At 38.5% G+C, this 14,658-nt stretch overlaps 1 protein-coding gene across 10 annotated transcripts in view; it reads left to right on the plus strand.

The window, feature by feature from the left end:
* The first annotated feature begins 573 nt into the window (after nt 1–573).
* SAP30 (Sin3A associated protein 30) overlaps nt 574–14,658 on the plus strand; it is a 109,989-nt gene continuing 95,904 nt past the window's right edge. For 9 of the 10 annotated variants that reach the window (XR_015169380.1, XR_015169379.1, XR_015169376.1 and 6 more), the window contains exons 1-3: nt 574–1,201; nt 2,739–2,864; nt 3,383–3,481. Coding sequence is in view for 2 of the 10 variants with exons in the window: in XM_086414655.1 (XP_086270781.1) it covers nt 887–1,201; nt 2,739–2,864; nt 3,383–3,481 (540 nt within the window). In the remaining 8 variants the exon portion in view is untranslated. Of the gene's footprint in view, nt 1,202–2,738; nt 2,865–3,382; nt 3,482–5,491; nt 5,818–14,658 lie in introns of those variants that run through there. The other variant, XM_086414654.1, reaches the window with a different exon arrangement.

The following is a 14,658-nucleotide window of genomic DNA, read 5'->3' on the forward strand; positions in this document are numbered from 1 at the left end:
TTCACCACCCAAGGGTCGAACCCATGTCTCCTGCGTTTGGCAGGCGGATTCTTTATCACTGAGCCACTTGGGAAGCCCCACAAAAGACATATTTACATCAAAAACTTTTTCACAGATACAAAAAAGGCCCGAAACTTTTTTCCCCCACACCTTCCCTCCTCTCGCATCACCTCCCTTCCTACCCTCGCATGCCCTCCCCTCCTACCCCCGCCTCCCGCCTTTTGTGCTTCGCTTCAGGAGTTAAGTGACCTCTTCGTCTAAAGTGCCAGCTCTGCAAAATCCAGGAGCTGAACACAGCTCAACTTCCCGGGAGCTACCAGAGCCAGAAAACATCACAACCCCCCCTCCCAACCACACGCCCCTGTTTTCTCAATGTATTACAGAAAGAAAAAAAAAAAAAAAAAATCCAGCTCCGCCTCCGCGCGATAAATGCTGGGATAAGTAGTTCCCCTAAACCATGAAGCTCGATGTCAGACTGGAGCTCAGGTTGGCTTCCCAAAAGAGAACTACAATTCCCGTGGTGCCCTGCGGGCAGATGGAAGGGGCGAAACGGCAAGGGCGCAACGCGCTTGCGCAGATCGAGGGCCGAAGGGAGGTGGAGGTATCGAGGTCCAACTGCTGAAGAGTCTCCATGTGACAGTGAGCGGCGTCCCAGCTCCAGACGACGCCAGATTCCAGTTCCCGATCCCACGCCCCGTCCACTGACCCTGTGCCTGCAGACAGCAGCAGGCCGGGGCCCCGTGGTCTTGTCTGGAGGACCCTGGCTCAGAGTTAATAGTCTCCGCCAAGCAGGTGCGAGGGACCGCCGAGACCCCCTGCATCTCCAGAGAGGCAGGCGGCGCGGAGAGCAAGGCTTCTGTCAGCGCGGCGCTGCGAGTGCGGGAACATGAACGGCTTCACTCCCGAGGACATGAGCCGCGGCGGGGACGCGGCCGCCGCTGTGGCCGCCGTGGTCGCCGCTGCTGCCGCCGCCGCGTCAGCCGGGAACGGGGCTGGGGCTGGCGCCGGGGCCGAGGTGCCGGGCGCAGGGGCAGTCTCGGCGGCGGGGCCGCCGGGAGCGGCAGGGCCGGGCCCCGGGCAGCTGTGCTGTCTGCGCGAGGACGGCGAGCGGTGCGGCCGGGCGGCGGGCAACGCCAGCTTCAGCAAAAGGATCCAGAAGAGCATCTCCCAGAAGAAGGTGAAGATCGAGTTGGATAAAAGCGTAAGTGACGGCGGTACGAATCTGCTCTGCCCGCCCCCCGGGGCGCTCGGGGAGAAGAGCAGACGCGTGTCGGTGAGGGTGCGGGAGCCCCAGACCTGGGTGCCTCGCGAGCCCGTTCCGGGGTCCCTAGTAGGAAGCAAACAACAAAGTGCTGCAACTCGGCCCGCCGTCCGCAGTAAACAGTCTCGCGCCCCCCGGACCCGCTCCCGCGCCCCCACCCCGTAGGGCCCCCACTCCTCCTCTGAGGGGGTCGGTGGTGAAACAAAGGGGGCGGCCGCGCCGAGAACCCAGAGTAGCTGTTCTGCAACCCACGGCTCCTTCTGGAACTGAGGCACCTTCTTTGTTTTGCTGCCCGAGCGGGTAGCTTCCCCGGTCCAGGAGTGGAGTTCAGCCAGAACCGGACGCTGCGGGCGACTAGGACCCTGTCTCGGGTCCCGCGGGTGCGGGGTGGGGGACCCCCGGCTGCGAGCCGCGCGGCCGTGTCATCATCTAGGGCAGCTGCTCAAGACTTGGGGAGCGGGCAGCCGCTGCGGGTTAGCAGCCCTCCGTTTGGCAGCCATCAGGGTTTCTTTCTTCGTCCTTTCGCAGGTCTGTTCCTCTGACCATCTAGGAGGTTTTTAGAAACGACCGTTTCCACTTTTCCGAGCCCTGGGGAGCGGTAATAAATCACAAGATGTGAGAACCATCACACGTCCTGCATCTTCTTAACTTGCACTTCAGCTCAAAGTTTAATGTGAAAGCCTGTTAGCTCACTCCTCAATTTTTTTTTTAAGAAGTAACTGCTGATGTATAAAACCCAGTATTTCAGAGGCTGCCGTACAGCTCTCAGAACTATGTAATTAACGTTTTTGAGAACTTTATGTGGGATACTTTCTGCCTATTCAGTTAGTTCCTCAGTTCTGTTCTTGAGAAACTTTCCAGGTATACTTGAATCATTTAACACTGTTTTAGTTGGAAAAACGTATTATACATAAGTGCTTTTATTTAATACTCAGGAAAGTTCATAATTCAAATTTGAATTTAGTAAGGATGTGAAATCAATTATTTGTCAAAAGTGGATGGTTTTGTGTCTGGATTATAATTTGAGTATTAAGTTAGATTAGGAAGCATTCACTATGGTATTAATATTTTTAAATGCTCTTTTAAGTAAAGAAAATACTATCAAATAGCAAAATTGTGGCCAGCATCTTTTTTCCCTTGTTTAAAAAACCGGCAAAGCTGAACTAATCTAGTTCACCATCGCTGCAATTTGATGACAGAATCCAGAGCGTAGGAATTTCTCATTCTCTGCTTCTCTCCCTTCCATTACTGGCACTTCTCCCCACCCCACCCCCCAGTCCTCTTTAACAATATTGCTAGACATGATATGTTTTAACTGGGTTCAGGACTTAAGAGTAGCAAGAAACGTGCGTTGTCTTAATAATGGCCTGTTACTAATGTTTATATTTTTAATAATTCACCGTAACTATGTATTTTACTAATACATAGACACATTTTCCTGTAATCATAAGTTGTCTGTGAAACTTTTCTGTTTCAGGCAAGACATCTTTACATTTGTGATTATCATAAAAACTTAATTCAGAGTGTGCGAAACAGAAGAAAGAGAAAAGGGAGTGATGATGATGGAGGAGATTCGCCTGTTCAAGATATTGATACTCCGGAGGTAGGTGAAAGCTTTGTAAGTTAAATGTAAAACTTCTGAAAGTTTTATTTAAAAAATACAAACAAATTCTAAAAATACTTGAAGCATTTGAAAACTCTAAAAATGAAAGCAAAATTAAATATAGCCAGTTAACATGCAGTTATGCAGTTTGACTTGTTATGGCTTCAATTGATAAATTTTTTTTTACTTTTTAAAAAATTTACTTATTTTTTAATTGAAGGATAATTACAGAATTTTGTTGTTTCCTGTCAAACTTCAACATGAATCAGCCATAGATGTACATATGTCCCCTTCCTCTTGAACCTCCCTAGTCAATTGACAACTCTTATAGTCCCCAGTCTTTAATAATCATCCTCAAAATATTGAAGCGTTTAATGCATTTTTAGTTTTATTATTTAAAAGCCTTTTAAAATAATGGAATTAAATTTTCACTGTGTTGAAGTTGAAATGTTTTTTATAGCAAATATTAGTCATTAGCAAATGATATGAACTAACTCATATACATTAATTTTTTCTAGGTTGATTTATATCAATTACAGGTGAATACACTTAGGAGATACAAAAGACACTTCAAACTTCCAACCAGACCGGGACTTAATAAAGCACAGCTTGTTGAGGTATATATAAGTTTTAAACTATTTAACCTTTAATACAAAAAAAGTCATTAAATGCTAATGATGTTAATTTAGTATATATAACAATACATTTTAGTTAGAAAAATCAAAGTTAATAAAATCTATTGTGGAAGAATCTAGTTGTCTAGAAATGTTTGTCTACCACTTAGGAAAGTCCTTTATATAATGATTAGTCAGTAGATTATATGCAGTTTTCTAAGCATCTTCTAATACTGATTTTCAGAAATAGTAAGTAAAAGGTTTTTTTTATTCTCTCTCTAGAAACCTGTTTCTTTTAAAATTTTATTTTACTCAGTAAACACTTATTGAGCACCTAATTGAGGCATAATAATAAATTAATAAGCTTTGATGTCTTTGTTAGAATTTTCTTGAAGTTTTTGTTGGAATAGATTTTACAGATAAACCTCTGAACAGTATTCCTGTAACTTGCTGATTTAACTATTTCAGAACTTGTTCTTGTTGATGTTAGTTTGTTTTATGTGAAGCATCCCTGTTTTTATGACTAGAAAACGCAAAGACTTTGATCCAAGCTTTTACTTATAGGTTCTTGAATATAGGACTTGCAGTCCTTCAGTGAATTTTGAAAAGTTGAGTGCTTGTGTTCTCAGGAAATAATAGAGCCAAGAAATGTGTGTGTCATATTAAGATATCTATAGATCTATATGTTTATACTCCTATCATGTTTAAAATAAAAATGCTTAACCTACTTGACAGACTATAAATAAATATGTAAATCAGTTTTCTTATATTCTTCAGCTTGAATTTAGAGAACTAACATTTTATAAAATGTCCATATTGAATAACATAGGTGAATAGAAGGTACACTTCTTTAGCAGAATGCTTTTTAACATTAAAGCTTTAGCCAGAATTTCTTCTTTCCTTCTTGTTTAGACAACAACAATCTAATTTTTCTTTAAATTTGATTTAAAAGGTCAAGTCCTTTTCAAGTTGTATAGTACATTAATATAACATAAACATATTTCCTGCCATGATAAATTATTAATATGTTGATATATAAACAGATACATAGTGAAAGTGCTCTTATTTTGGGACAAATGACAACCTAAGAACTGGTTATTTTAAATGTACATTTTTTTAAATGCAGAAATCAAACCTGATGTTTTTGATAATCTGGTCTTCTTTTAAAGATCTGTTTTCTTATTTAGAAATGAGAAATCCAAATAGTATGAGTGTTATAACTTAGTCAGAAATGCAGATATTTATAAACAATTCCAGAGTTGAGTGACCAGCCTCCGTAAGTCTCTTACCTTTTTCTTTAAGAAGTTTTATCTTCTAGAATCTAAATACGCATTTCAGTGCCCTGGTTTAGTCTAATATACTTCTACTGGTAGTTGCAGTGCATGTGTTACACTAGCAGAATGAAAAGGCAAGAAGGCAGGTAAACATTCTTCAGTGGACATCCTTTCCCTTCTCATTTCTCATCCATAATTTTTATACAGAAAAAATTTCAGGGAATCTTAACAAAGAATATTTCCAATGAATGAATGAATGTTAAGTCGTAGCAAACATATTTGTAAGATAATTCTTGGTTTATTTCTATTGTACCAAAACTTTTCTGACTTAATGGTGGTTCTTTTTCCATAAGAAAAACCATAAACCATTATATGATGCATGCGGACTCTTAACATTCTGTTTTATTTCATTGATATTTGAAGTTTACAAGTAAAAGTATTTAATTCTTGATCTATGTCTCAGCTATAAAATTTAAAAGAAAGTGCAGTGCACATTCTGATTAATATATACTTAATTGAGTGGGCTAAGGGGTCTTTTGAAATTACACTATCTCTTGTTCATAACGTCTTATTCTTATATGCCTTTTGTCCTGTTGGTGTTTTGTTAAATACAATTTATTTTTGAAAGGAAATAGCTCTTACCACACATTTTCTTTTGATGACAGTGGTTTTTTTTTACCTAGTTTATAAATTCTAATAATATCTATAATTTAATTTCCTCAATTGTTTTTCTTTATAGATAGTTGGTTGCCACTTTAGGTCTATTCCAGTGAATGAAAAAGACACCTTAACATATTTCATCTACTCAGTGAAGAATGACAAGAACAAGTCAGATCTCAAGGTTGACAGTAGTGTTCACTAGGAGAGATGGAATTAAAACTTGGATGTTCAGATGTTAAGACTGCTTACTGCTTTTTCACGTGTAGAAATGTTCCTTCTGTATTTTTTCTACAGAGGATTTTCTCTGGTTTTATTTTCTTTGTTTTGACTCTAATTAGTTGGAAGCTCATGTACAATGAGCTTTCCTAGATTAACAAATATTTTAAATAAAGGTTATTACTATTATAGTTGCTTCAGTGTATTTATTTTGTGGAACTTGATTTTTATTTTAAACTGACTTTTAGGGACCAGTATTAATTGAAGTTTAAATTTGAAGATCACTTGATTATCTTTTTTCCCTTTTTTTAGTTCTGAGAAACTAACAAAAGTAATAGATGTCGTCCATTTGCTCTCGGGCAATCTGATTTGGAATTAAGGATATCCTAAATAGTATTATTTTTTAAGTGCTTTTTAGTACTAACAAGTTCGGAATAGCAGGAAGAACAAATAGTTTGATGCCTACTTCCTTCCAAAGAAGAGTTAATGTGTCAGCAAAGGTAAATGCAGCGCTGAAAGTTGAAATCTGAATGTAGAATTAAATAGTTTGTCATTTCTTTAAATTTTGTTTTAGTGAAAAAGTATTTACATGGCACAGATATACAAAGAACCTCTGAACTGCCCCTTAATTTTCAGTCATGTTCTGTACTGTTTACAATGCAAATTAAAACTAATAAGTTGGAGAGATCGAGAATTTATCAAGATCTTTAAATTTTGGTCATACATAGCTCTGACTTGATTTCTGTTTTATTTAGTTTTATATTTCATTCTCTGTTAGTTTTCTCTTAAATATTTTTACCTCTTCTTTTCATGAGATTGTAGTATTTAGCCAAAGGCTTACAGTTACAAATCAAATTTATAGCTTGTGACATCAGAACAAAACATGTAGTGCAGATTTTAGGATGCAAATGCATGAGCCCATTAATGCAGCTCAGGATATCTCAAAGTCAACATTTGGTCCTGATGATTCTTTATTGTGGGAGGCTGTCCTGTGTGTTTTAAAAGGTTTAGTGGCGTCACTGGAGTCCACATACTAATGCAGTAGAGCTCTAAAGGTAATAACTAAAAATATCCCTAGACATTGTCAAATGGCTCTGGGGGGACAAAATCACCCCTGCTTGGGAACCACTATGTAGATAAGTTTAAAGAACATCTTAGCTCCACAGAAGGTGAGTCTGTGTATTTCTAAGTGTTCTGTGTGTACTGAAAGCTAGAAAATGTGGTGAACAGTAACACCATACTGGTGTTTAGGCCATGTAAAGATTTACTTGCAATTTTATTGATGAGCCAGAGGCTGTAATAATTAGTATATAGAAACCACTTGTTTCTAGTACTCCAGAAATCTCCACGAGAAGTTTTTTCTTAGCTGTATGAAGATGAACCAACCACACAGCTACAAAATGTGGTGGTTTGTTTGAAAAAAGTATTACTTCTATGTTGTATATTTTTGCCTAAATCTATAAAAATTTCTTTTTCAGTAGAAACTTGACTGTAGGCTTAAATTTTATGAAATAAGCTTGAAATTTTGATCATATATAGCTCTGACTTGATTTCTGTTTTACCTTCTTTTATATTTTATTCTCTGTCAGTTTTCTCTTAAATATTTTTACCTCTTCTGATGAAAAAAGCTTGAAGCTATTTGTTGACATTAAAATCCATGTTTATGAATATAACCTTTGCCTCTCAATCTTAATTTCATACAATTACTTGCATAAAATGTAGTTGTATAAGAAAGTGAAATAATGAGAGTTGAGTGTTGATTTATCCAATGACATTAAATTTTGTTAGAGCAATTTAAAACATGAAAAACAGAACTTAAGAGCCTCCCCCTCAAAGACAAGAGACTCAAGAAGCTGCAAAGTAAAACTTTTACATAGAAATTTTAATTCTCACTGAGTTTTTAAAATTATGAGTTCTATGGAAATCTTTGTTGTACTTATCTGTATCTGAACAAGAAAAAGTAAATGGAAACTCATATCTCTGAAAGGATACGGATTACGTTAAATGTTAGAACATCAGGAAAAGAATCAAAATTTGACTGCTGTTGGGGTAGAATGTGTGGCAGGAGCTCAAGAAATTGTTTGGTAACTACCCTTCATGGAATTATTTAGGTAAAGGCTAAAAATTAATGTCTGAAATGTATTTCTTTAAGAAAGTAAGCTCTATTATTTCTAAATAAAGTTTTTTTTTAGTTGAAATGTACATGATATACAATTAATCACTTTATACAGTTTGGTAGTATTTAGTTTATTCACATCTTCAAGGGTCACAGCCTTGTGATGAAGGGACTTGTGTAACTTAATGAAGCTATAAGCCATTCCATGTAGGATCACCCAAGATAGATGGGTCATAGCAGAGAGTTCTGACAAAATGCTGCTCCTTGGAAGGAAAGGTATGTCAAACCTAGACAGCATATTAAAAAGCAAAGACATCACTTTGCTGACAAAGATCAGTATAGTCAAAGCTATGGTTTTTCCAGTAGCCATATATGCATGTGAAAGTTGAACTATAAAGAAGGCTGAGTGCTGAAGAATTGGTTCTTTTGAATTGTGGTGTTGGAGAAGACTCTTGAGAGTCTGTTGGACTGCAAGCAGATCAAACCAGTCAATCCTCAAGGAAATCAACCCTGGATAGTCATTGGAAGGACTGATGCTGAAGCTCTAATATTTTGGCCACCTGATGCAAAGAATGAACTCATTGGAAAGACCCCTATGCTGGAACAGATTGAAGGCCAAAGGAGAAGAGGGCGGCAGAGGATGAGATGGTTCAATAATATCACCAACTCTATGGACATGAATTTGAGCAAACTCCAGGAGATAGTGAAGGACAGGGAAGCCTGGTGTGCTGCAGTCCATGGAGTTGCAGAGTGGGATGTGATTTAGCAACTGAAAATATCAACAAAGTGTATTTACAACGTTGTGCAACCACCAGCTCTAATTTAAAATGTTTTCATCACCCCATAGAAACACCCACAAGTAATTACTCCCAATTCCACCTCTTCCCATCCCCTGATAACCTTTAATCTTTTTGTATCTATGGATTTGCCTGTTATGGTATATCATGTAAAAGGAATCATATAACACATGTCCTTTTGTGTGGATTTTTCTTTTACTTAAGATGTTTTCAAGGTTTATCCAAAATGCAGCATATATTAGTACTTTGCTCCTTTTTATGGCTGAATGACATTCCAATGTGTGTGTGTATGTGTGTGTGACAATTTGTTTTTCCAGTCATCCATTAATGAACATTTAGACATTTTGATTTCCACCTTTGGCTATTACGACTAATGCTACTATAAACACTTGTGTACAAGTTTCTGCGTGGGCATGTCTTTATTTCTCTTGGGTATATGTCTAGGAGTGGAGTTGCCTAGTCACATGGTAATGCTGTAACATTTTGAGGAACCTCCAAACTTTTCCATAGTGGCTGTATTAACAACTATTTCTCGAAATTGCTAATGCCTGTATTTCCTCTTTTTTTTTTTTAATTAAAGCTGTCCTAATGGGTGTTAGGGAGAAGGCAATGGCACCCCACTCCAGTACTGTTGCCCGGAAAATCCCATGAACGGAGGAGCCTGGTGGGCTGCAGTCCATGGGGTCGCTAAAAGTCAGACATGACTGAGCAACTTCACTTTCACTTTCCGCTTTCATGCATTGGAGAAGGAAATGGCAACCCACTCCAGTGTTCTTGCCTAGAGAATCCCAGGGATGGGGGAGCCTGGTGGGCTTGCACAGAGTCGGACATGACTGAAGAGTTGGACATGACTGAAGCGACTTAGCAGCAGCAGCAGCAATGGGTGTTAAGTGATAGCATTGTGGTTTTGATTTGTATTTTTTTCAATTCCTTTATTCATTTTTAAATTGGGTTGTTTGTTTTTGTTGTTCAGTTGTAGGAATTCTTTATTCTAGGTATTAACTCTATATGTGATACATGATTTACAAATATTTTCTCCCATTCTGTAGATTGCCTTTTCACATTTTTGATAATGTTCTTTGATGCAAAAAAGTTTTAAATTTTTATTTAGTATAATTAATTTTTTTTCTTTTGTTTTCTCATACTTTTGGTGTCAAGCCTAAGAATCTATTGCCAAATCCAAGGTTGTAAAGATAAGCCCCTATTTTTTTTCTAGGAATTTTATAATTTTGGCTCTTAAATGTAGGTTGTTGACCCATTTTGAGTCAATTTATGTATATATGGAGTGAGGTAGAGTTCCAGCTTCATTGTTTTGAATGAGGTTATCCAGTTTTGCAGCACTGTTGGTTAAAGAGACTGTTCTTCTCCACTGAATGGTCTTGGCACCCTTGTCGAAACTCAATTTGCATAGATATTTGGGTTTATTTCTATATTTTCAATTCTGTTTTAGGCTGTATTTCTATTAGGCCAGTACTATTTTTTTTTTTTTTTTTTGACTATTGTAACTGTGTAGTAAGTTTTGAAATCAGGAAATGTGAGTCCTCTAATTTTTTTTTTCACTACATTCAGTCACAAGTCTTGTCTGACTCTTTGCAGCCCCACAAACTGCAGCCAGGCTCCTCTGTCTTTCACTGTCTCCTGGAGTCTGCTCAAACTCATGTCCATTGAGTCAGTGATGCCATCCAACCATCTCAACCTCTGTCATCCCCTTCTCCTCTTGCCCTCAATCTTTCCCAGCATCAGGGTCTTTTCCAATGAGTTGGGTCTTTGCATCAGGTGGCCAAAGCATTGGAGCATCAGCTTCACCATCAGTCTTTCAAATGAATATTCAGGGTTTATTTCCTTTTTGGATTGACTGGTTTGATCTCCTTGAAGTCTAACAGATTCTCAAGGGTCTTCTCCAGCACCACAGTTCAAAAGGATCAATTCTTTATGGTCCAACTCTCACATGAGTACATGACTGCTGGAAAAACTATAGCTTTGACTATACAGACCTTTGTCAGCAAAGTGATGTGTCTGCTTTTTAATATGCTGTCTACGTTTGTCATAGCTTTTCTTCCAAGGAGCAAGAATCTTTTGATTTCATGGCTGCGGTCATCATCTGCAGTGATTTTGGAGCCCAAGAAAATAAAATCTGACACAGTTTGCACTTTTCCCCATCTATTTGCCATGAAGTGATGGGACTGGATGCCATGATCTTAGTTTTTTGAATGTTGAGTTTTAAGCCAGCTTTTTCACTCTCCTCTTTCGCCTTCACCAAGAGGCTCTTTCCTCTTCGCTTTCTGCCATTAGAGTAGTATGATCTGCATATCCGAGGTTGTTGGTATTTTTCCTGGTAGACTTGATTCCAGCTTGTGATTCATCCAGCCCAGTATTTCACAGAATGTTCTCTAAATGGCAGTTAAATAAGGTGACTATATACAGCATTGATGTACTCCTTTCCCAGTTTTGAACCAGTCTGTTGTTCGATGTCTGGTTCTGTTTCCTCTTGTCCTGCATACAGGTTTCTCAGGAGACAGGTAAGGTGGTTTGGTATTCCTATCTCTTTAAGAATGTTCCAGTTTGTTGTGATCCACACAATCAAAGGCTTTAGTGTAGTCAATGAAGCAGAAGTAGATGTTTTTCTGGAATTCTCTTGCTTTTTCTATGATCCAATAGATGTTGGCAGTTTGATCTCTGGTTCTGCTGCCTTTTCTAAATCCAACTCGTACTTCTGGAAGTTCTCAGTTCACGTACTGTTGAAACCTAGCTTAAAGTGTTTTGAGAATTACTTTGCTAGCTTGTGAAATGAGCACAATTTGTGTGGAAGTTTGAACATTCTTTGGCATTGCCTTTTTTTGGCAATGAAATGAAAACTGACATTTTCCAGTCTTGCGCTCACTGCTAAGTTTTCCAAATATGCTGGGATATTGAGTACAGCACTTTCATAGCATCCTCTTTTAGGATTTTAAATAGCTCAGCTGGATTCCATCACCTCCACTAGGTTTGTTTGTAGTAATGCTTCCTAAGGCCCACTTGACTTCACACTCCAGGATGTCTGGCTCTAGGTGAATGACCACACCATCATGGTTATGTGGGTCATTAAGATCTTTTTTGTATAGTTCTTCTGTGTATTCTTGCCACCTCTTCTTAATATCTTCTGCTTCTGTTAGATCCTTGCTGTATCTGTCCTTTATTGTGCCCATCTTTGCATGAGACATTTCCTTGGTATCTCCAATTTTCTTGAAGAGATATCTAGTCTTTCCCATCCTGTGGTTTTCCTCTATTTCTTTGCATTGTTCACTTAAGAAGGCCTTCTTATCTCTCCTTGCTATTCTCCAGAACTCTGCATTCAGTTGGGTATATCTCTCCCTTTCTCCTTTGCCTTTCACTTCTCTTCCTTTCTCAGCTATTTGTAAGGCCTCCTCAGACAATCACTTGGCATTCTTGCATTTCTTTTTCTTGGGGAAGGTTTTGGTCACTGCCTCCTGTACAGTGTTAAGAACCTCTGTCCATAGTCCTTCAGGCACTCTGTCTGTCAGATCTGATCTTTTGAATCTATTCATCACCTCTGTTGTATAATTATAAGAGATTTGATTTAAGTTATACCTGAATAGTCTAGTGGTTTTCCCTTCCTTCAGTTTAAATCTGAATTTTTCAATAAGAAGTTCATGATCTGAGCCACAGTCTGCTCCAGGTCTTATTTTAGCTGACTGTATAGAGGGCCTCCATCTTCAGCTGCAAAGAATATAATCAATTTGACTTTGGTATTGACCATTTGTTAATATCCATGTGTAGAGTCTTCTCTTGTGTTGTTGGAAGAGAGTGTTTGCTATGACCAGAGCATTTTGGCAAAATACTGTTCGCCTTTGCCCTCCATTTTGTACTCCAAGGCTAAACGTGCCTGTTACTCTAGGTATTTCTTGACTTCCTACTATTGCATTCCAATCCTCTCTAATGAAAAGGACATCTTTTTTTTGGTGTTAGTTCTAGAAGGTTTTATAGGCCTTTATAGAACCGTTCGACTTCAGCTTCTTTGGCATTAGTGGTTGGGGCATAGACTTGGATTACTCTGATGTTGAATGATTTGCCTGGAAATGAACCGAGATCATTGTGTCGTTTTTGAGATTTCACCCAAAGTAGTGAATTTCGGACTCTTGTTGACGATGAGAGCTACTCCATTTCTTTCATGCCCACAGTAGTAGATATAATGGTCATCTGAATTGAATTTGTCCATTCCCATTCATTTTTAGTACACCAATTCCTAGTCCAGTTTACCTTGATTCATGGACCTAACATTCTTGGTTCCTATGCAGTATTGATCTTTACAACATCAGACTTTACTTTCAGCATCAGGCACATCCACAATGGACTATAGTTTCCACTTTGGCCCAGCCTCTTCATTCTTTCTGGAGCTCTTTCTCTGCTCTTTCCCAGTAGCATATTGGACACCTACTGACCTCAGTGACTCATCTTCTGGTGTCGCATTTTTTTGGCTATTCATACTGCTCAAGGGTTTCTAAAGGCAAGACTATTGAAGTGGTTTGCCATTCCCTTCTCCAGTTTTTTCAATATGGTTTAGGATACTTGGAGACCCTTGCAGTTACATATGAATTAGAAGACTAGTTTTTCTATTTCTGCCCCCCCAAAAAGACCATAGACTTTTGATGAGGATTGTACTGTCTCTGTAGATCACTTGATAATTGCCATCTTAAAAATTATAAGTATTTCAATCCATGAATATGGAATGTCTTTCCATTAATTTTCAGTTCAGTTCAGTCACTCAGTCTTGTCCGATTCCTTGTGACCCCATGAATCGCAGCACGCCAGGCCTCCCTGTCCATCACCAACTCCTGGAGTTTACCCAAACTCATGTCCATCGAGTTGGTGATGCCATCCAGCCATCTCATCCTCTGTCGTCCCCTTCTCCTCCTGCCCAAAATCCCTCCCAGCATCAGGGTCTTTTCCAATGAGTCAACTCTTCATATGAGGTGGCCAAAGTATTGGAGTTTCAACTTCAACATCAGTCCTTCCAATGAACACCCAGGACTGATCTCCTTTAGAATGGACTGGTTGGATCTCCTTGCAGTCCAAGGGACTCTCAAGAGTCTTTTCCAACACCACAGTTCAAAAGCATCAATTCTTCGGCACTCAGCTTTCTTCACAGTCCAACTCTCACATTCATACATGACCACTGGAAAAACCATAGCCTTGACTAGACGGACCTTTGTTGGCAAAGTAATATCTCTGCTTTTTAACATGCTGTCTAGGTTTGTCATAGCTTTTCTTCTCAGGAGCAAGCATCTTTTAATTTCATGGCTGCAGTCACCATCTGCAGTGATTTTGGAGCCCCAAAAAATAAAGTCTGACACTGTTTCCACTGTTTCCCCATCTATTTAGGTCTTCTTTAATTTTGTTCTGTAATGTTTTCTAGTTTCCAGTGGGCAAGTCTTTTACCCCCTTGGTTAAATTTATTCATGATATTTTATTCTTTTGATGAAATTATAAGTGGAAATGTTTTCTCAATATCTTATTTTGCATTATTCATTACTCATGTATAGAAAACTGATAGTGTGTGTTGACCCTGCAATTGTACTGAATTCATTTATGAGCTCTAGTAGTATTTTAGTGGATTTTATGAGATTTTCTATGTACAAAATCATGTTATCTTTAAGTAGAGATAATTTTACTTCTTTTTAATTTGATGCCTGTTATTTATTTTTCTTGCAAAATTGCTCTGGCTAGGATTTATAGTACAATATTGAATAGGAATGATGAAAGTAGGCATCTGTGTCTTGTTCTTTTCCTTATGAAGACGGTTTTCAGTCTTTTACCAATGAGTATAATGTTAATTGTGGGTATACCATAAATGTTCTTTGTTTTATAAGGAAAGTTTCCTTCTATTCTTAGTTTCCTGTTTTTATCATGAAAGGGTATTGAATTCTGACAAATGGTTTCTTCTATATATATTGAAGTAATCATGTACTTTCTTCCTTTGTTTTATTAATGTAATGTATTGCATTGAATTATTTTCTTTTGTTGAATCACCCTATCATTTCTGGGGGAAATATCACTTGGTATATAATACTTATATTATGTTGTTGGGTTTGGTTTGTCACCATTTTGTTCAAGACTTTT

Source organism: Bos grunniens, chromosome 8 (assembly GCF_055505025.1).
Source record: "Bos grunniens cultivar Pamir isolate PY7600 chromosome 8, Bosgru_T2T1.0, whole genome shotgun sequence".
Taxonomy (NCBI): Eukaryota; Metazoa; Chordata; class Mammalia; order Artiodactyla; family Bovidae; genus Bos; species Bos grunniens.